The following is a 22,478-nucleotide window of genomic DNA, read 5'->3' on the forward strand; positions in this document are numbered from 1 at the left end:
ATCGCCGACCCCCGATCATGTGACGGGGGTCGGCGATGACGTCATTTCCGGCCGCCCGGCCGGAAGCGGTAGTTAAATACCGCTGTCTGCGTTTGACAGCGGCATTTAACTAGTTAATAGGTGCGGGCAGATCGCGATTCTGCCCGCGCCTATTACGGGCACATGTCAGCTGTTCAAAACAGCTGACATGTCCCGGCTTTGGTGCGGGCTCACCGCGGAGCCCTGCATCAAAGCAGGGGAGCCGGCATCGGACGGTATAGTACGTCCGATGCCGGTAAGGGGTTAAAGGGAACCTGTCACCCCCAAAATCGAAGATGAGCTAAACCCACCGGCATCAGGGGCTTATCTACAGCATTCTGTAATGTTGTAGATAAGCCCCCGATGTATCCTGAAAAATGAGAAAAAGAGGTTAGATTATACTCACCCAGGGGCGCTCCCGATGCGGTCCGGTCCGATGGACGCCGCGGTACGGGGCCTCCCATCTTCTTACGATGACGCCCTCTTCTTGTCTTCACGCTGCAGCTCTGGCGCAGGTTTACTTTGTCAGCCCTGTTGAAGGCAGAACAAAGTACTGCAGTGCGCAGGTGCCGGGAAAGGTCAGAGAGGCCCGACGCCTGCGCACTGCAGTACTTTGCTCTGCCTTCAACAGGGCTGACAAAGTAAACCTGCGCCAGAGCTGCAGCGTGAAGACAAGAAGAGGGCGTCATCCTATGAAGATGGGAGGCACCGGACTGCAGCGGGACCGCCCCTGGGTGAGTATAATCTAACCTCTTTTTCTCTTCTTTCAGGTTACATCGGGGGCTTATCTACAGCATTACAGAATGCTGTAGATAAGCCCCTGATGCTGGTGGGCTTAGCTCATCTTTGATTTTGGGGGTGACAGGTTCCCTTTAATAACTTCTTTGAGGGCTACCATGTGACTAAATATGATACTTATTGACCTCTGTGAGGTTAAAGTTACTTGAAAAGTCTTCAGCCTCTTGTACATAAGCTACTCTGCATTTTGGTGGGAGCATGCATGGTGCCATATTTTGCTGTACTGCGCAGCACATTGTAGAATGAAATGTGTACAGCCATTACGCCTTACAGTTATCACATTTCCCTTTTGTCAGTTCTGATTGGCCATGTAACTGGGATTCTAGGATTTTAAATAGTTCTTATTGAATGTATGCCAAACAAAGATTAATACAGCAATAACAGCAATAGATTGAACGAAAGATGTTGTGTTGGGAACACTTCTAGAAATTACAGTCATTTCAAGGCTCGGACTGGCACTCTGGGAAACAGGTGAATCCCCAGGCGGGCCCCTTTAATACAATATAATTGATTTGCTATGTATTGGCAAAGGCAGCATCTCATGGTTCATTTATCAAACTACCCAGATTATTATTATATAGAAGCATAGGTTCATTTGTGAATGAGGCTAATATTATATTTGCATATAGAAGAAAAGTATAAAAAATATATATAAGCATTATTAACAATCCAAACTTTTCAGGAGGTACAATGACAGTATGGCGAATGACATGCTATGAATTGGTGAATGTGCTTTATGTTATTTCCTGAAATACTTAGAACAATATTTAAATATATTGTAGTAATGCCAGCATAATCTCTATATCCATATACACAAGGATGATTGTACTATAGCTAGATACCATATGCATGGGTCAGAAGCAGTCATAGACTGAAGAGGCCTCCTATGCAAGAACAATATATGGTCCCTTTGCTGTCCAGTAGCTCATGAAAGTGCACAATTCCACTAGTTCTGGAGGTGAAAGTGGTCCCCTTACCTCTTGGGCGCCTGCTCTGTTACATAGGTTGCCCAAGTGGTAAGTTCATTCCTGGCATAGGTGTTGTTAATATTAGCCATTGCTTTGTGCTATGTCAAGAATTGATTCACAAATTCCACTTATCAGCTAAGCTTTCCTGTATTTTCCACATATAGCAATTACACAGATAGTTCATATAATGCGAAAATGTAGTAAATGCCATAGCTGTTTTGTTTTTTTTAGTGAAAAAGTCAAAGGAAGCTGATGAAAGACGACGATCTATGGCTAAGCAAGCTCGAGATGATTATAAGAGATTGTCAATGCAGGCCATTGAAAGAGGGGCTGTGGCAGAAAGAGCCAAGAATTTTGGTGGAGAGGTAAAACGACCCCCTCTGCCACCGAAGCCAAAATCAACTTCAAAAGTGCATAGCAACTGTGGAATAAATCGGTACACATATTTACACATACTATCTCTTCTTGTATTGTTCATGTCTTATGAACACAGATGTTCTTCAGTTGTACGGACTGAAAGCAAACCTGTCAGCAGGATTTTGTTATGTAAACTACAGGCATAGTCAGGTTGATGCTGTTACACTGATTAAAATGATACCTGGGGTGAAGAAATCCGTCTTGTGGTTCTTGTGTAATCGGTTTTAGAAGTTTTCAGTTAAAGTGATGCTCGTGCTCCTGGGCGGGACTGTAGGCAGAGTCTTATCTTCCTGCTCTAGGCCAGAGAAACCAAGGAAATATCTGCCCACAGTCCTACCCCGGAGCACAAACATGTTCCTCCTCGTAGAGACAGAGACAGACTGTTTGTGCCTTGGGGTGGCCTGTGGGCAGGTCTTTCCTTAGAGCAGGAAGATAAGACTCTGCATAGAGTCCTGCCCCAGAGCACGGGTATATCATTAACTGAAAACACTGATTACACAAGAACCACAAGATGGAATTCTTCACCCCAGATATCATTTTAATCAGTATAACAGTGGCAAAATGACAATGTATGTAGTTTACTTAGCAAAATCCTTCTGACAGGTTCGCTTTAAGGAGAATCTGTCAGCAGGTTTTGGCAACTTAATCTGAGAGCAGTATGATATAGGGGAAGAAATACTGATTCCAGCAATATGTCACTTACTTTACTGGGTGCTGCAGTTTTGATTAAAAAAACTGTTTTATCTGCTGCAGACCTGCCAGTTCTCTGAATGCTGAGCTCTGTATAACCCTGCCCCCACACCAGTGATTGGCAGCTTTCTGTGTACACTGTGTATAGGCAAAAAACTTCCAATCGGTGGTAGGGAAAGGATTACCCAAAGCTCATGAATGTGGAGGACCACTTGATAGCAGGTTAAAAACTACTATAAGCAGACCAGTAAGTGATACATTGCTGGAATCAGGGTATTTTGCCCCTATATTATGCTGTTCAGATTATGTAGCAAAAACATGGACAGATTTCCTTCAAGTATCTTCTATAAATAGACACTTAAAGAAAAACAACAATAATTAGATTATTTGCCAATTTTTGTAACATAGCTAAAGGGATCTACTTTGTTTTTTGTTCACATGTCTGGAATTACATCTCAGTGCCAATCACTGACCTAATCACGGCATCAGTTTTTATACCTCCAGAATCTGAAATAGTAGTATATGTTGTCATTGCGTGCTATGGTAAGAAAATAGTGAGGAAATGACAAGGGTGCGATCATCCTGTATCTCTATAGATGCATTGTGTAAGATAGAAAATAAATCCTTAATTTACGCAAATGAAACAGACTGTTATTCCCATGTATAATAATGATATCTCCTTTCATTCAGATCGGACAGGAGACAGGGCATAAAAAGGTTAAACTCCAGCTGCACTACTGAGAACATCATTAAATGGTTTAAAGAAGAGCAGCTTCCACTGCGGGCTGGATGGAACAGATCTGGAACCTGCATAGCGCCATGGTTTCATGGTAAGTAATGGTAGGGGTATAGTCACAGGTGTCATATTTAAAACAGTTCGAAATTTTTACCAGATTTTGCATTATAGCGATTAGGATTATGATGAAACATTCAAGTTCACATACAATGAACTTTGCCACCTAGAACAGTTTGGCAGTATATAAAAAAATACATTAAATGAGTTATCCATGTAAAAAAAAAAAAGACTCGACTTTCATGTCCCTTGTTGGTTTCTGGGGTCTGTGATACTGAGATTTGAGTCAGATATTTATTATTCACTTATATTGCAGCATTAATTCCACAGCACTTGGGGCTCACAATCTAAATGTCTTTGGAGTGTGGGAGGAAACTGGAGAACCCGGAGGAAACCCACACAAACACGTGGAGAACATACAAACTCCTTGCAGATGTTGTTATTGGTGGGATTTGAACACAGGACCATGGCGCTGCAAAGCAGCAGTACTAACCACTGAGCCATCTGTGATGCAACATCAATGTGTGATACGCCATATGAAAGACGTGACATGCGAGAAGTCATATTAGAACTACTATAGATATTTCCCGGGTCAAGAAATGCCTTATGCAGGATGTATCTGGGTAGTGGTTGTAATGTCTGAGGTCCTGTGAGTAAAGCTTGTACTTTTTCCTGAAGAGCTAACGTGCACTTGAGTTTCTGGTGAATTGGCTGGGTCATGGGTCATTGTGAGGTCACCACATTTGGTGTCCTCATGCTCACTGGTAGCTTTCTTAAGAGGATGGTCCAAAATACAAATTAATTTTCATCCTAAATGCATATCTATTTTTTTTTTTTTTTACAACTTCCTTTTTGATGATGCTTTGTTTCAGAATCCCATTGTATGCTGGGATACTCAAACACGTCGTCATCATGGGGCAAATGCTGCATTCACTTCCGCAGCCCCTGCCCCCTCCTTGAAATGACATGTCATTGGTGACCTTCTCTTCAGGGGTTGAGCTAGTCCCTGATCTGTCACTGAGCTTTGTGCACAATGACAGTGCACTCGCTTGATGGCTCAGAGCAGTAGTAATGAACTGGCAGCAGAGCACGCTATCAGTGCACGTTGTAAGATTTCCTGGTGTGCAGTAATTAGCGTCGTCCCACAGTGATGTCACTTGCGGAGGGCGACGATGGTCTCTGCACACCAGGTATTTGTCTTCCACTTGCACTGACAATGACGGAATAATATGAATACTGATTATTATTAAAAATCATTGTGCTAACACTAACAATGATCGTATAGTGGGAGGTATCAGTATGTACACAGATATTCACAAGTGATGTCTCCAATTGAAATTGTCACGCTGTAGTACTGAGGGTTATTGCAGAGTAACACAAACTCCACTAGATGGAAACAGAGTGGAGAGTGAGCTGAATATCCTGATATGAAGCAGACCCACAGAAATACAGCAGGGCTACCACTAGGTGGCAGCAGAGTAGTCAGGGAGCCAAATCAATGCCTGAAGATAACGCAGTATCAAAGGGAAAACCAAGGAGCAATCAGACGGAGGCAAAAGGTCAGTTCCGGTCAGTAGCAGAGATACCAGAAGGGAGGGACAGAATCAGGTCAGAGCCAAGCTAAAGTCAATACTGGGGAATCCAAACACACAGGGACAAATGAGCAGGGACTGGTAGGTGTCAAGTCAACAGACACGGGTCGGGTCAGGTAAACGCAGCAGGATACATCCGGAACGTACCAGAGCCAGCTAGCATGCCGAAGGTAAGCAATATAACTGGCACTGCACACAGGTTGCAGCACCAAGATACCATGCCGGACACTGGAACAAGTCAGGAAATGTTAACCCCGACATGATCAGACCAGGAATGGAAAGGCAAAACCAAAACCCGGCCTGTGTCATGACAGAAATAATTACATTTCTATTTTCTTCTTCACCCAGCGCTGACCCCTATAGCTTTTTCCATCCATGACTTGTTCCTGCAAAATGTAACACAGACACATATGACTGATCACTTAAGACTCCCATATACATTGGACAAATGTCGGCTGAACCACCCAAATCGACGGGTTTGACGACGCTGATCGACTGATGAGTGGGAGAGATATTGATCAGGCATTTCCAATTTTGGACTGCCGATTGCATCGTTCTCCCTGAGGTATGCTGCCAGCATGCGCTGTAGCATTATCGCATATGTATTGCTTTATGCCTATACTATTGCAGGGTAAAAAAAAAAATTAAGTTCAATAAAAATGGCAGCAGCACCTGCGCAGTAGCATCTATCACATTCCAATAAATGTTACTGCGCAAGCGCCAACACTGTTTTGTTGGGAAAAAAATTGGCTCCAGTAAAATGGTGACGATGCTTTTGCAGTAGCTTTTATTGGAACGCAATAGATGCTACTGCGCATGTGCCGCCACCGGCGCTATTTTGATGTAGTTACTTTTTTTTTTACCCACATTAGTATAGGCATAAAGCGATATATATATGATACATGCTACAGCATGGGCGCCGGCACCATTTGATGAAATTAAATTTTTTTTATAACCCCAGAATAGTATATGCAGTATGTAAAATAGCATTAGGGTTGATATCAGCTTTGTATTACTTAGTTAGCAATGGAGAGGTATCTATCAGATGCCCCCATTACTAACCCCATAAGCTTAAGATAAAAAAAAAACACACACACCGAGTACTAATCCCTGAGCTTGATGTCAGCTGACATTACAAAGCTGACATCAACCCCAATATTATTACCTTACTTGCCACCTTACCAGGGCAAGTGGGAAGAGCTGGTCAAAGCACCAGAACTGGTGCATCTAAGGCTGCCGTCACACTAGCAGTATTTGGTCAGTATTTTACATCAGTATTTGTAAGCCAAAACCAGGAGTGGGTGATAAATACAGAAGTGGTGCATATGTTTCTATTATACTTTTCCTCTATTCCACTCCTGGTTCTGGCTTACAAATACTGATGTAAAATACTGACCAAATACTGCTAGTGTGACGGCAGCCTAATGAATAAGCCTTTTCTGGGGCAGCTGCAGTCTACTATTTTTAGGATGGGGAGGGCGAATATCCATAGTCCCTTCCCAGTCTGAGAATACCAACCCGCAGCTGCCTGCTTTAGCTTAGCTGGTTATCAAAAATGGGGGGACCTCATGCAGTTTTTTTTATTATTTAATTATATAATTTAAAAAAAAAAACAGCATGGGGACCCCTCTATTTTTGATAATTAGCCAAGATAAAGCTGATAGCAGAGGGATTCAGCCTGCAGCTGTCTGGCTTAGCTTGGCTGGTTATCAAAAATGGGGGCAGTTATTTATTTAAATACACTGGAGCTGCAACAAGGTGCAGGGTGTTGCACTGTGCTCTGCGAAACCCAGCTGCAGAGAACTGAGGTGACCTTAGTAAGATTATCTCTTTTCACAGCGCTCCACTCTCACGAGAGCAGGGCCACTGTGAACTGGGATAACCTTAGTGAAGAAACGGGAAGAAAAACATTAGACTCGTACAAAGACGACCCAGGAAAACATACTCAGAAGGGAGGTAAGAACATTTCTAAAACAATCCACAGTGAGGAGATTGGAACAAAACAAAATCCTCTAAACTGCATGCTCGCAAACGCCAGAAGCCTGACAAACAAGATGGAAGAACTAGAAGCAGAAATATCTACAGGTAACTTTGACATAGTGGGAATAACCGAGACATGGTTAGATGAAAGCTATGACTGGGCAGTTAACTTACAGGGTTACAGTCTGTTTAGAAAGGATCGTAAAAATCGGAGAGGAGGAGGGGTTTGTCTCTATGTAAAGTCTTGTCTAAAGTCCACTTTAAGGGAGGATATTAGCGAAGGGAATGAAGATGTCGAGTCCATATGGGTTGAAATTCATGGAGGGAAAAATGGTAACAAAATTCTCATTGGGGTCTGTTACAAACCCCCAAATATAACAGAAATCATGGAAAGTCTACTTCTAAAGCAGATAGATGAAGCTGCAACCCATAATGAGGTCCTGGTTATGGGGGACTTTAACTACCCGGATATTAACTGGGAAACAGAAACCTGTGAAACCCATAAAGGCAACAGGTTTCTGCTAATAACCAAGAAAAATTATCTTTCACAATTGGTGCAGAATCCAACCAGAGGAGCAGCACTTTTAGACCTAATACTATCTAATAGACCTGACAGAATAACAAATCTGCAGGTGGTTGGGCATTTAGGAAATAGCGACCACAATATTGTGCAGTTTCACCTGTCTTTCACTAGGGGGACTTGTCAGGGAGTCACAAAAACATTGAACTTTAGGAAGGCAAAGTTTGAACAGCTTAGAGATGCCCTTAATCTGGTAGACTGGGACAATATCCTCAGAAATGAGAATACAGATAATAAATGGGAAATGTTTAAGAACATCCTAAATAGGCAGTGTAAGCGGTTTATACCTTGTGGGAATAAAAGGACTAGAAATAGGAAAAACCCAATGTGGCTAAACAAAGAAGTAAGACAGGCAATTAACAGTAAAAAGAAAGCATTTGCACTACTAAAGCAGGATGGCACCATTGAAGCTCTAAAAAACTATAGGGAGAAAAATACTTTATCTAAAAAACTAATTAAAGCTGCCAAAAAGGAAACAGAGAAGCACATTGCTAAGGAAAGTAAAACTAATCCCAAACTGTTCTTCAACTATATCAATAGTAAAAGAATAAAAACTGAAAATGTAGGCCCCTTAAAAAATAGTGAGGAAAGAATGGTTGTAGATGACGAGGAAAAAGCTAACATATTAAACACCTTCTTCTCCACGGTATTCACGGTGGAAAATGAAATGCTAGGTGAAATCCCAAGAAACAATGAAAACCCTATATTAAGGGTCACCAATCTAACCCAAGAAGAGGTGCGAAACCGGCTAAATAAGATTAAAATAGATAAATCTCCGGGTCCGGATGGCATACACCCACGAGTACTAAGAGAACTAAGTAATGTAATAGATAAACCATTATTTCTTATTTTTAGTGACTCTATAGCGACAGGGTCTGTTCCGCAGGACTGGCGCATAGCAAATGTGGTGCCAATATTCAAAAAGGGCTCTAAAAGTGAACCTGGAAATTATAGGCCAGTAAGTCTAACCTCTATTGTTGGTAAAATATTTGAAGGGTTTCTGAGGGATGTTATTCTGGATTATCTCAATGAGAATAACTGTTTAACTCCATATCAGCATGGGTTTATGAGAAATCGCTCCTGTCAAACCAATCTAATCAGTTTTTATGAAGAGGTAAGCTATAGGCTGGACCACGGTGAGTCATTGGACGTGGTATATCTCGATTTTTCCAAAGCGTTTGATACCGTGCCGCACAAGAGGTTGGTACACAAAATGAGAATGCTTGGTCTGGGGGAAAATGTGTGTAAATGGGTTAGTAACTGGCTTAGTGATAGAAAGCAGAGGGTGGTTATAAATGGTATAGTCTCTAACTGGGTCGCTGTGACCAGTGGGGTACCGCAGGGGTCAGTATTGGGACCTGTTCTCTTCAACATATTCATTAATGATCTGGTAGAAGGTTTACACAGTAAAATATCGATATTTGCAGATGATACAAAACTATGTAAAGCAGTTAATACAAGAGAAGATAGTATTCTGCTACAGATGGATCTGGATAAGTTGGAAACTTGGGCTGAAAGGTGGCAGATGAGGTTTAACAATGATAAATGTAAGGTTATACACATGGGAAGAGGGAATCAATATCACCATTACACATTGAACGGGAAACCACTGGGTAAATCTGACAGGGAGAAGGACTTGGGGATCCTAGTTAATGATAAACTTACCTGGAGCAGCCAGTGCCAGGCAGCAGCTGCCAAGGCAAACAGGATCATGGGGTGCATTAAAAGAGGTCTGGATACACATGATGAGAGCATTATACTGCCTCTGTACAAATCCCTAGTTAGACCGCACATGGAGTACTGTGTCCAGTTTTGGGCACCGGTGCTCAGGAAGGATATAATGGAACTAGAGAGAGTACAAAGGAGGGCAACAAAATTAATAAAGGGGATGGGAGAACTACAATACCCAGATAGATTAGCGAAATTAGGATTATTTAGTCTAGAAAAAAGACGACTGAGGGGCGATCTAATAACCATGTATAAGTATATAAGGGGACAATATAAATATCTCGCTGAGGATCTGTTTATACCAAGGAAGGTGACGGGCACAAGGGGGCATTCTTTGCGTCTGGAGGAGAGAAGGTTTTTCCACCAACATAGAAGAGGATTCTTTACTGATAGGGCAGTGAGAATCTGGAATTGCTTGCCTGAGGAGGTGGTGATGGCGAACTCAGTCGGGGGGTTCAAGAGAGGCCTGGATGTCTTCCTGGAGCAGAACAATATTGTATCATACAATTATTAGGTTCTGTAAAAGGACGTAGATCTGGGGATTTATTATGACGGAATATAGGCTGAACTGGATGGACAAATGTCTTTTTTCGGCCTTACTAACTATGTTACTATGTTACTATGTTAGTGTAAGGTCACCTGAGTTCATAGCAGCTGGTTCTCATGCTGCGCAGCGCCAGTGCCAGACTGAAGAACGACCACGAGTCTGTCGCTTGGCACTTCAACATTTATTAGTCCCTAAGGGGACTAATATGATCAGTGAAAAGTAAAAAAAAGTAAAAACATATGAAAAAATCAAAAAGACAAACATTCAAATCACCCCTTTTCCCCCTTTAAAAAATAAAGATAATAAAAAAATTAAAAACACACATATATGGTTTTGCTGTGTTCATAAGTCCAATCTATTAAAAAATATAAAAATAATCAATCCAATTGGTAAACACTGCAAATTTTTAAAAAATTCAAGAACCCCAAAATTACATTTTTTGGTTGCTGCAATACTACAAAAAATGCTGTAACAAGCGAATAAAACATCTGTACCTGAATGGTATCAATAAAACCGTTGTCTTGTTCTGCAAAAAAAAACCATCACACATCAACTGAAAAATAATAATGTTACGGGTCTCAGAAAATGGCGACACAGTTCCCAAATTTATTTTTCACAACTTATGATTTTGTTTTCATCAATAAAATAATATTATTATTTGGTATTACTATAATTGTACTGATGAGGAAAATTATATTGTGAGGTACATTTTTTTTTACCAAAAAAGTACACTGTAAAAGCAATTCCCCAAAAACTATGTCAGAATTTCATTTTTTTTCACAATTTTTCCCCACTTGGTATTTTTTTCTGTTTTCCTGTACACTATGTGGTAAAATGAATGGTGTCATTCAAAAGTACAACTCGGCCCCCCCAAAAAAAAAGCTCTCATATGTTTAGTCAGAAAAATAAAAAAAATTATGTCTCTGGGAAAAAGAGGAGGAAAAACAGAAATACAAAAATGGAAGCGTTGTGAAGTGGTTAATAAAAGAAAAACCTTGATACTCGGGAGAGCAGTGGGAATAAAGAGCAAAAATGGAGCCACTCTAGATCTGGTGACAGGTCCTGTGTAAACATATTCTACTGATCACCATACTTACATAGCTGTTCCCGTGCAGCACGAGTGAATTGATCCTGTTATCAGCTGCCACTAGCAAAATGCTCATTTATTCATGGGTGCCCAAAAAATGGAAAAAACATCACAACTTGTTGTTGCTGCTGAATAAAAGTAAAATATAAGTAGTTATGTATCGATAGCTGTATATACTGTCTTACAATATGGTGACACCTAGTGGGCATCTAAAGTCACACGGAAATGTGGGTCACATTTAAAACTATCTAAAAATGTTTGACAGTTGTGCCTCTATCATATTATTTAATTTTGACCTTTTTCTATAATGTTATAAACATTAAATCTGAATCTATGACAACATACTGCACAAATTACTGACGTGTGAATCGTGAACTTACACTATTTACGCTATTGATTTTCTTTGCAGATGACTATGTAAAATGTAACTTATACACTTATTTGTAGAAAAATCGAGTTCATGTCATAGGCTAGGAGAATAAGATAATGTCATTGCTGCTTTCGCTAGGCTTTTCCTACTTTCACACATCACGTTTTTTGTTTCAGGCACAATCCGACAAGTTTTGAAAAAAAGGATCCTTTTTTTTTGGCAACGGATCCGTTTTTTCTCATAGAGTTGTATTGGCGCCGGATTTCGCCTGATGGCCAGACGTTTCATCCGTTTTTCCCCAGATCCGTCCAAATAGTCGTTTCCGGCAGACGGAAAAAACGTCCAGATGAACGTTTTTTCATCCGGCGAAAAAAGCGTACAGTGACGGAACCGGCCAAAAACGTGTGAAACGGACATGTGAAAAGATGAATCCGGCACCCGAATCCGGCTTTCCATGCATTTTCCATTGAAATCATGCAGATTTTCCGTTCTGAGGTCTCTCTCTCTCTCTCTCTCTCTCTCTCCTTTTCCAGAAAGTCAATGTAAACACCATATTAAAATAAGAAACCGGATCCGGCAGAAGAATGGAAACGGATCCTTTGCATCAGTTTTTACACTATTTGCAACGGATCCGTATTTTGAAACATGAGCCAGATTCTGCCTGAAACAAAAAACCTGATGTGTGAAAGTAGCCTTAGCAACCTCAGCCTTTTAAATACTTTTTAGGCCCCCTTCAAACCTTCTGGTGATTCCTGTACTGGAAAACAACAGTACTGGTGAGATCAGTGTCCATGTGTCATCCATATGTACGTATGTGAGATCCATGTATCTGCTTGCTGTCCGTGTCTGTGTATCCGTATGTCACATCCGTGTGTCTGTATCCATGTGACCATGTGCTGTCAGTGTGACACGTATGGAATGAAATGCAGAATAGAAATTAAAGAATGTTAGGTATTAATCATTTTCAAAGAAAGAGATAGTGATGAGAAACATGATAGACTCACTGCTCACAACTGTTTGCTTAGCCTTTATTGGTTATTTTACCACAGGACCCTCGAAAAAAATGACAAATAGTCCCTCTTTTTAAATTGTATCCAGCAAAGGCCAAACAGACAACTGTGTGCTGATATTAAAAGCCTAGGAAGGGCCATGGATATTTCCCCCTCCCAGGCTAATAACATCAGTCATCAGACACCCCAGAAATGGCGCATCCATAAGATGGGCTAAATCTGGCTCTTAGCCTCACTCTTCCCATTTACCCTGTGGCAGTGGCAAGTGTGGTAATAGGGTTGGGGTTGATGTCAGCTTTCTAACCCCATAATCATATTGTAAAAAAGACACACCATTAATTTAAATAAACACACCCCACCCTCATTTTCCCATTTCTTACTGTAAAAACAAAAATAACCAAAAAACATTCCCCACCTGTCCGACGATAATCCATTTGTCCCACGCCGTAATCCATCTCTGCTTCATCTGGATTTCAAGCTGAACAATGGCTTGATGAGGCAGTTCAGCCTGAAATCCAGGAGACACGGAGCTGAGCATCAGAGCACAGCTTCACTGACGAGCCGTAACGTCATAGAGGTTTCCACCGGTCACTGAAGCTGAGATTCACATGGGCAGCTCATTGTAAGCAGCCCAATGAATTGCAGTGACCTCAGTGAGAGCACTGCTAGTAATGTGAGAAATTTCTCATGGTGCTAGCGTGACTTCATGAAGGTTACCGCAGTTCATCGGCTGACTCACGCTGAACTTACAGTGGGAACAGCTGGCTGTGACCGGCGGTAACCTCTACGACGTTACTGCTCATTACTGGGCTCTGACATTCAGTTCAGTGTCTCCTGGACTTGAGGCTGAATGGTCGCATCAAGCTGCCGTTCAGCTTGAAATCCAGATGAAGCAGATATGGATTATGGTATGGGACATATTGATTATCTTCAGACAGTTGAGGAATATTTTTTTTTATTATTTTAATTTTTTCAGTAGTAAATGGAAAAATGAGGGTGGGGTGTGTTTATTTCAATTAAAGGACTTTATTCTTGCTGTGTCTTTTTTACAATATGACTATGCTGCTAGTAGTGGGGCGTCTTATAGATGCCTCTCCATTACTAACCCCTGGACTTGATTTCAACTGACACTACAAAGCTGACATCAACCCCAACCCTATTACCCCACTTACCACTGCCACATGGCAAGTGGGAAGAGCGAGGTTAAGCCACAGATTTAGCGCGTCTTATGGATGTGCCATCTCTGGGGCAGCTGAGGGCTGATGTTGGTAGCCTATCTATGAAAATCAGCCCACATGCTATCTGTTTAGCCTTTGTTGGTTTTATAGGGAGATTCTACGTCATTTTTTTCTGGGGTCTACCATAAACTAACCAGTAGAGGCTAAGCAAACAGTTGTGAGCTGTAATTAATAGCATGGAAACCTTTTGGGATATTCTGTTTCCCACATTAATTACATCAGGTCCCATCCGTGGGTTTCCCTTTGCTGGTTATCAAAATTATCACATTTTTTTACACAGAGGGTTCTGAATACAACTCCCATCATTGTCGCCTGGTTGCGCTGAACTCAGTGAGACCAGGCAATAATGATCAGAGCTGTCTTCAGCATCCGATGCCAGGAAATGTCTGTGGGTTTATCACACGGACACACTGTCCATGTGAAAAACTTGACATGTGCGCACCACCACTGAATACAATGGATGTGCAAATGTACGTATTTGCGATCCTTACAAAACGGACATAATAAGCCAGATCAGTGGAACTGAATGATAAATCCCTTCTTTATATTCAGGAGCACTCCACTCCTAAGCCTTCTGACTTCCTGCTTGCTGAGCATGGGCACTACTGCTTGATTGACAGTTCGAATCAGTGGCAATGTTGTGTCATTTGCTTAAACTGCGCTCTCTCTAATGCTTCTATATAAGGCAGCCTTTCCTCTTCAGCACCGATAATATGTCTCCCTCTGCTCTCTAATACTTCTATATAAGGCAGCCTTTCTTCTTCAGCACCGATAATATGTCTCCCTCTGCTCTCTGATGCTTCTATATAAGGCAGCCTTTCTTCTTCAGCACCGATAATATGTCTCCCTCTGCTCTCTAATGCTTCTATATAAGGCAGCCTTTCTTCTTCAGCACCGATAATATGTCTCCCTCTGCTCTCTAATGCTTCTATATAAGGCAGCCTTTCTTCTTCAGCACCGATAATATGTTTCCCTCTGCTCTCAAATGCTTCTATATTATAAGGCAGCCTTTCCTCGGCAGCATTGATAATATGTCTCCCTCTGCTCTCTGATGCTTCTATATAAGGCAGCCTTTCTTCTTCAGCACGGATAATGTTTCCCTCTGCTCTCTAATGCTTCTATATAAGGCAGCCTTTCTTCTTCAGCACGGATAATGTTTCCCTCTGCTCTCTGATGCTTCTATATAAGGCAGCCTGTCTTCTTCAGCACCGATAATGTTTCCCTCTGCTCTCTAATGCTTCTATATAAGGCAGCCTTTCTTCTTCAGCACCGATAATGTTTCCCTCTGCTCTCTAATGCTTCTATATAAGGCAGCCTTTCCTCGGCAGCACCGATAATATGTCTCCCTCTGCTCTCTGATGCTTCTATATAAGGCAGCCTTTCTTCTTCAGCACCGATAATATGTTTCCCTCTGCTCTCTAATGCTTCTGTATAAGGCAGCCTTTCTTCTTCAGCACCGATAATATGTTTCCCTCTGCTCTCTAATGCTTCTGTATAAGGCAGCCTTTCTTCTTCAGCACCGATAATATGTCTCCCTCTGCTCTCTAATACTTCTATATAAGGCAGCCTTTCTTCTTCAGCACCGATAATATGTCTCCCTCTGCTCTCTGATGCTTCTATATAAGGCAGCCTTTCTTCTTCAGCACCGATAATATGTCTCCCTCTGCTCTCTAATGCTTCTATATAAGGCAGCCTTTCCTCGGTAGCACCGATAATATGTCTCCCTCTGCTCTCTGATGCTTCTATATAAGGCAGCCTTTCTTCTTCAGCACCGATAATATGTTTCCCTCTGCTCTCTAATGCTTCTGTATAAGGCAGCCTTTCTTCTTCAGCACCGATAATATGTTTCCCTCTGCTCTCTAATGCTTCTGTATAAGGCAGCCTTTCTTCTTCAGCACCGATAATATGTCTCCCTCTGCTCTCTAATACTTCTATATAAGGCAGCCTTTCTTCTTCAGCACCGATAATATGTCTCCCTCTGCTCTCTGATGCTTCTATATAAGGCAGCCTTTCTTCTTCAGCACCGATAATATGTCTCCCTCTGCTCTCTAATGCTTCTATATAAGGCAGCCTTTCTTCTTCAGCACCGATAATATGTCTCCCTCTGCTCTCTGATGCTTCTATATAAGGCAGCCTTTCTTCTTCAGCACCGATAATATGTCTCCCTCTGCTCTCTAATGCTTCTATATAAGGCAGCCTTTCTTCTTCAGCACCGATAATATGTCTCCCTCTGCTCTCTGATGCTTCTATATAAGGCAGCCTTTCTTCTTCAGCACCGATAATATGTCTCCCTCTGCTCTCTAATGCTTCTATATAAGGCAGCCTTTCTTCTTCAGCACCGATAATATGTCTCCCTCTGCTCTCTGATGCTTCTATATAAGGCAGCCTTTCTTCTTCAGCACCGATAATATGTCTCCCTCTGCTCTCTAATGCTTCTATATAAGGCAGCCTTTCCTCGGTAGCACCGATAATATGTCTCCCTCTGCTCTCTGATGCTTCTATATAAGGCAGCCTTTCTTCTTCAGCACCGATAATATGTCTCCCTCTGCTCTCTAATGCTTCTATATAAGGCAGCCTTTCTTCTTCAGCACCGATAATATGTCTCCCTCTGCTCTCTAATGCTTCTATATAAGGCAGCCTTTCTTCTTCAGCACCGATAATATGTTTCCCTCTGCTCTCAAATGCTTCTATATTATAAGGCAGCCTTTCCTCGGCAGCATTGATAATATGTCTCCCTCTGCTCTCTGATGCTTCTATATAAGGCAGCCTTTCTTCTTCAGCACGGATAATGTTTCCCTCTGCTCTCTAATGCTTCTATATAAGGCAGCCTTTCTTCTTCAGCACCGATAATATGTCTCCCTCTGCTCTCTGATGCTTCTATATAAGGCAGCCTGTCTTCTTCAGCACCGATAATGTTTCCCTCTGCTCTCTAATGCTTCTATATAAGGCAGCCTTTCTTCTTCAGCACCGATAATGTTTCCCTCTGCTCTCTGATGCTTCTATATAAGGCAGCCTTTCTTCTTCAGCACCGATAATATGTCTCCCTCTGCTCTCTGATGCTTCTATATAAGGCAGCCTGTCTTCTTCAGCACCGATAATGTTTCCCTCTGCTCTCTAATGCTTCTATATAAGGCAGCCTTTCTTCTTCAGCACCGATAATGTTTCCCTCTGCTCTCTAATGCTTCTATATAAGGCAGCCTTTCCTCGGCAGCACCGATAATATGTCTCCCTCTGCTCTCTGATGCTTCTATATAAGGCAGCCTTTCTTCTTCAGCACCGATAATATGTTTCCCTCTGCTCTCTAATGCTTCTGTATAAGGCAGCCTTTCTTCTTCAGCACCGATAATATGTTTCCCTCTGCTCTCTAATGCTTCTGTATAAGGCAGCCTTTCTTCTTCAGCACCGATAATATGTCTCCCTCTGCTCTCTAATACTTCTATATAAGGCAGCCTTTCTTCTTCAGCACCGATAATATGTCTCCCTCTGCTCTCTGATGCTTCTATATAAGGCAGCCTTTCTTCTTCAGCACCGATAATATGTCTCCCTCTGCTCTCTAATGCTTCTATATAAGGCAGCCTTTCCTCGGTAGCACCGATAATATGTCTCCCTCTGCTCTCTGATGCTTCTATATAAGGCAGCCTTTCTTCTTCAGCACCGATAATATGTTTCCCTCTGCTCTCTAATGCTTCTGTATAAGGCAGCCTTTCTTCTTCAGCACCGATAATATGTTTCCCTCTGCTCTCTAATGCTTCTGTATAAGGCAGCCTTTCTTCTTCAGCACCGATAATATGTCTCCCTCTGCTCTCTAATACTTCTATATAAGGCAGCCTTTCTTCTTCAGCACCGATAATATGTCTCCCTCTGCTCTCTGATGCTTCTATATAAGGCAGCCTTTCTTCTTCAGCACCGATAATATGTCTCCCTCTGCTCTCTAATGCTTCTATATAAGGCAGCCTTTCTTCTTCAGCACCGATAATATGTCTCCCTCTGCTCTCTGATGCTTCTATATAAGGCAGCCTTTCTTCTTCAGCACCGATAATATGTCTCCCTCTGCTCTCTAATGCTTCTATATAAGGCAGCCTTTCCTCGGTAGCACCGATAATATGTCTCCCTCTGCTCTCTGATGCTTCTATATAAGGCAGCCTTTCTTCTTCAGCACCGATAATATGTTTCCCTCTGCTCTCTAATGCTTCTGTATAAGGCAGCCTTTCTTCTTCAGCACCGATAATATGTTTCCCTCTGCTCTCTAATGCTTCTGTATAAGGCAGCCTTTCTTCTTCAGCACCGATAATATGTCTCCCTCTGCTCTCTAATACTTCTATATAAGGCAGCCTTTCTTCTTCAGCACCGATAATATGTCTCCCTCTGCTCTCTGATGCTTCTATATAAGGCAGCCTTTCTTCTTCAGCACCGATAATATGTCTCCCTCTGCTCTCTAATGCTTCTATATAAGGCAGCCTTTCTTCTTCAGCACCGATAATATGTCTCCCTCTGCTCTCTAATACTTCTATATAAGGCAGCCTTTCCTCGGCAGCACCGATAATATGTCTCCCTCTGCTCTCTGATGCTTCTATATAAGGCAGCCTTTCTTCTTCAGCACCGATAATATGTTTCCCTCTGCTCTCTAATGCTTCTATATAAGGCAGCCTTTCCTCGGTAGCACCGATATGTCTCCCTCTGCTCTCTGATGCTTCTATATAAGGCAGCCTTTCTTCTTCAGCACCGATAATATGTCTCCCTCTGCTCTCTAATGCTTCTATATAAGGCAGCCTTTCTTCTTCAGCACCGATAATATGTCTCCCTCTGCTCTCTAATGCTTCTATATAAGGCAGCCTTTCTTCTTCAGCACCGATAATATGTTTCCCTCTGCTCTCAAATGCTTCTATATAAGGCAGCCTTTCCTCGGCAGCATTGATAATATGTCTCCCTCTGCTCTCTGATGCTTCTATATAAGGCAGCCTTTCCTCGGCAGCACCGATAATATGTCTCCCTCTGCTCTCTGATGCTTCTATATAAGGCAGCCTTTCTTCTTCAGCACCGATAATGTTTCCCTCTGCTCTCTAATGCTTCTATATAAGGCAGCCTTTCTTCTTCAGCACCGATAATATGTTTCCCTCTGCTCTCTAATGCTTCTATATAAGGCAGCCTTTCTTCTTCAGCACCGATAATGTTTCCCTCTGCTCTCTAATGCTTCTATATAAGGCAGCCTTTCTTCTTCAGCACCGATAATATGTTTCCCTCTGCTCTCTAATGCTTCTGTATAAGGCAGCCTTTCTTCTTCAGCACCGATAATATGTCTCCCTCTGCTCTCTAATACTTCTATATAAGGCAGCCTTTCTTCTTCAGCACCGATAATATGTTTCCCTCTGCTCTCTAATGCTTCTATATAAGGCAGCCTTTCTTCTTCAGCACCGATAATATGTTTCCCTCTGCTCTCTAATGCTTCTATATAAGGCAGCCTTTCTTCTTCAGCACCAATAATATGTCTCCCTCTGCTCTCTGATGCTTCTATATAAGGCAGCCTTTCTTCTTCAGCACCGATAATATGTCTCCCTCTGCTCTCTAATGCTTCTATATAAGGCAGCCTTTCTTCTTCAGCACCGATAATATGTCTCCCTCTGCTCTCTAATGCTTCTATATAAGGCAGCCTTTCCTCGGTAGCACCGATAATATGTCTCCCTCTGCTCTCTAATGCTTCTATATAAGGCAGCCTTTCTTCTTCAGCACCAATAATATGTTTCCCTCTGCTCTCTAATGCTTCTGTATAAGGCAGCCTTTCTTCTTCAGCACCGATAATATGTTTCCCTCTGCTCTCAAATGCTTCTATATAAGGCAGCCTTTCCTCGGCAGCATTGATAATATGTTTCCCTCTGCTCTCTGATGCTTCTATATATGGCAGCCTTTCTTCTTCAGCACCGATAATATGTCTCCCTCTGCTCTCTAATGCTTCTGTATAAGGCAGCCTTTCCTCGGTAGCACCGATAATATGTCTCCCTCTGCTCTCTGATGCTTCTATATAAGGCAGCCTTTCTTCTTCAGCACCGATAATATGTCTCCCTCTGCTCTCTAATGCTTCTATATAAGGCAGCCTTTCTTCTTCAGCACCGATAATATGTCTCCCTCTGCTCTCTGATGCTTCTATATAAGGCAGCCTTTCTTCTTCAGCACCGATAATATGTCTCCCTCTGCTCTCTAATGCTTCTATATAAGGCAGCCTTTCTTCTTCAGCACCGATAATATGTCTCCCTCTGCTCTCTAATGCTTCTATATAAGGCAGCCTTTCCTCGGTAGCACCGATAATATGTCTCCCTCTGCTCTCTGATGCTTCTATATAAGGCAGCCTTTCTTCTTCAGCACCGATAATATGTTTCCCTCTGCTCTCTAATGCTTCTATATAAGGCAGCCTTTCCTCGGTAGCACCGATAATATGTCTCCCTCTGCTCTCTGATGCTTCTATATAAGGCAGCCTTTCTTCTTCAGCACCGATAATATGTCTCCCTCTGCTCTCTGATGCTTCTATATAAGGCAGCCTTTCTTCTTCAGCACCGATAATATGTCTCCCTCTGCTCTCTGATGCTTCTATATAAGGCAGCCTTTCTTCTTCAGCACCGATAATATGTCTCCCTCTGCTCTCTAATGCTTCTATATAAGGCAGCCTTTCTTCTTCAGCACCGATAATATGTCTCCCTCTGCTCTCTAATGCTTCTATATAAGGCAGCCTTTCCTCGGTAGCACCGATAATATGTCTCCCTCTGCTCTCTGATGCTTCTATATAAGGCAGCCTTTCTTCTTCAGCACCGATAATATGTTTCCCTCTGCTCTCTAATGCTTCTATATAAGGCAGCCTTTCCTCGGTAGCACCGATAATATGTCTCCCTCTGCTCTCTGATGCTTCTATATAAGGCAGCCTTTCTTCTTCAGCACCGATAATATGTCTCCCTCTGCTCTCTGATGCTTCTATATAAGGCAGCCTTTCTTCTTCAGCACCGATAATGTTTCCCTCTGCTCTCTAATGCTTCTATATAAGGCAGCCTTTCTTCTTCAGCACCGATAATATGTTTCCCTCTGCTCTCTAATGCTTCTATATAAGGCAGCCTTTCTTCTTCAGCACCGATAATGTTTCCCTCTGCTCTCTAATGCTTCTATATAAGGCAGCCTTTCTTCTTCAGCACCGATAATGTTTCCCTCTGCTCTCTAATGCTTCTATATAAGGCAGCCTTTCTTCTTCAGCACCGATAATATGTTTCCCTCTGCTCTTTAATGCTTCTATATAAGGCAGCCTTTCTTCTTCAGCACCGATAATATGTCTCCCTCTGCTCTCTGATGCTTCTATATAAGGCAGCCTTTCTTCTTCAGCACCGATAATGTTTCCCTCTGCTCTCTAATGCTTCTATATAAGGCAGCCTTTCTTCTTCAGCACCGATAATGTTTCCCTCTGCTCTCTAATGCTTCTATATAAGGCAGCCTTTCTTCTTCAGCACCGATAATGTTTCCCTCTGCTCTCTAATGCTTCTATATAATTCAGCCTTTCTTCTTCAGCACCGATAATGTTTCCCTCTGCTCTCTAATGCTTCTATATAAGGCAGCCTTTCTTCTTCAGCACCGATAATATGTTTCCCTCTGCTCTCTAATGCTTCTATATAAGGCAGCCTTTCTTCTTCAGCACCGATAATGTTTCCCTCTGCTCTCTAATGCTTCTATATAAGGCAGCCTTTCTTCTTCAGCACCGATAATGTTTCCCTCTGCTCTCTAATGCTTCTATATAAGGCAGCCTTTCTTCTTCAGCACCGATAATATGTCTCCCTCTGCTCTCTAATGCTTCTATATAAGGCAGCCTTTCTTCTTCAGCACCGATAATATGTCTCCCTCTGCTCTCTGATGCTTCTATATAAGGCAGCCTTTCTTCTTCAGCACCGATAATATGTCTCCCTCTGCTCTCTAATGCTTCTATATAAGGCAGCCTTTCTTCTTCAGCACCGATAATATGTCTCCCTCTGCTCTCTGATGCTTCTATATTAGGCAGCCTTTCTTCTTCAGCACCGATAATGTTTCCCTCTGCTCTCTGATGCTTCTATATAAGGCAGCCTTTCTTCTTCAGCACCGATAATGTTTCCCTCTGCTCTCTAATGCTTCTATATAAGGCAGCCTTTCTTCTTCAGCACCGATAATATGTTTCCCTCTGCTCTCTAATGCTTCTATATAAGGCAGCCTTTCTTCTTCAGCACCGATAATGTTTCCCTCTGCTCTCTAATGCTTCTATATAAGGCAGCCTTTCTTCTTCAGCACCGATAATATGTCTCCCTCTGCTCTCTAATGCTTCTATATAAGGCAGCCTTTCTTCTTCAGCACCGATAATATGTCTCCCTCTGCTCTCTGATGCTTCTATATAAGGCAGCCTTTCTTCTTCAGCACCGATAATATGTCTCCCTCTGCTCTCTAATGCTTCTATATAAGGCAGCCTTTCCTCGGTAGCACCGATAATATGTCTCCCTCTGCTCTCTAATGCTTCTATATAAGGCAGCCTTTCTTCTTCAGCACCGATAATATGTCTCCCTCTGCTCTCTGATGCTTCTATATTAGGCAGCCTTTCTTCTTCAGCACCGATAATATGTTTCCCTCTGCTCTCTAATGCTTCTATATAAGGCAGCCTTTCCTCGGTAGC

General features: G+C 42.2%; 1 protein-coding gene across 1 annotated transcript in view; it reads left to right on the forward strand.

Annotated features, from left to right (window-relative positions):
• SH2D4A (SH2 domain containing 4A) overlaps positions 1 to 22,478 on the forward strand; it is a 168,813-nt gene that overhangs the window by 128,317 nt on the left and 18,018 nt on the right. Inside the window, exons 7-8 of the mRNA XM_069742478.1 lie at positions 2,016 to 2,220; positions 3,582 to 3,721. Coding sequence (XP_069598579.1) covers positions 2,016 to 2,220; positions 3,582 to 3,721 — 345 coding nt within the window. The remainder of the gene's footprint in view (positions 1 to 2,015; positions 2,221 to 3,581; positions 3,722 to 22,478) is intronic.

Source organism: Ranitomeya imitator, chromosome 1 (assembly GCF_032444005.1).
Source record: "Ranitomeya imitator isolate aRanImi1 chromosome 1, aRanImi1.pri, whole genome shotgun sequence".
NCBI classification, from domain to species: Eukaryota; Metazoa; Chordata; class Amphibia; order Anura; family Dendrobatidae; genus Ranitomeya; species Ranitomeya imitator.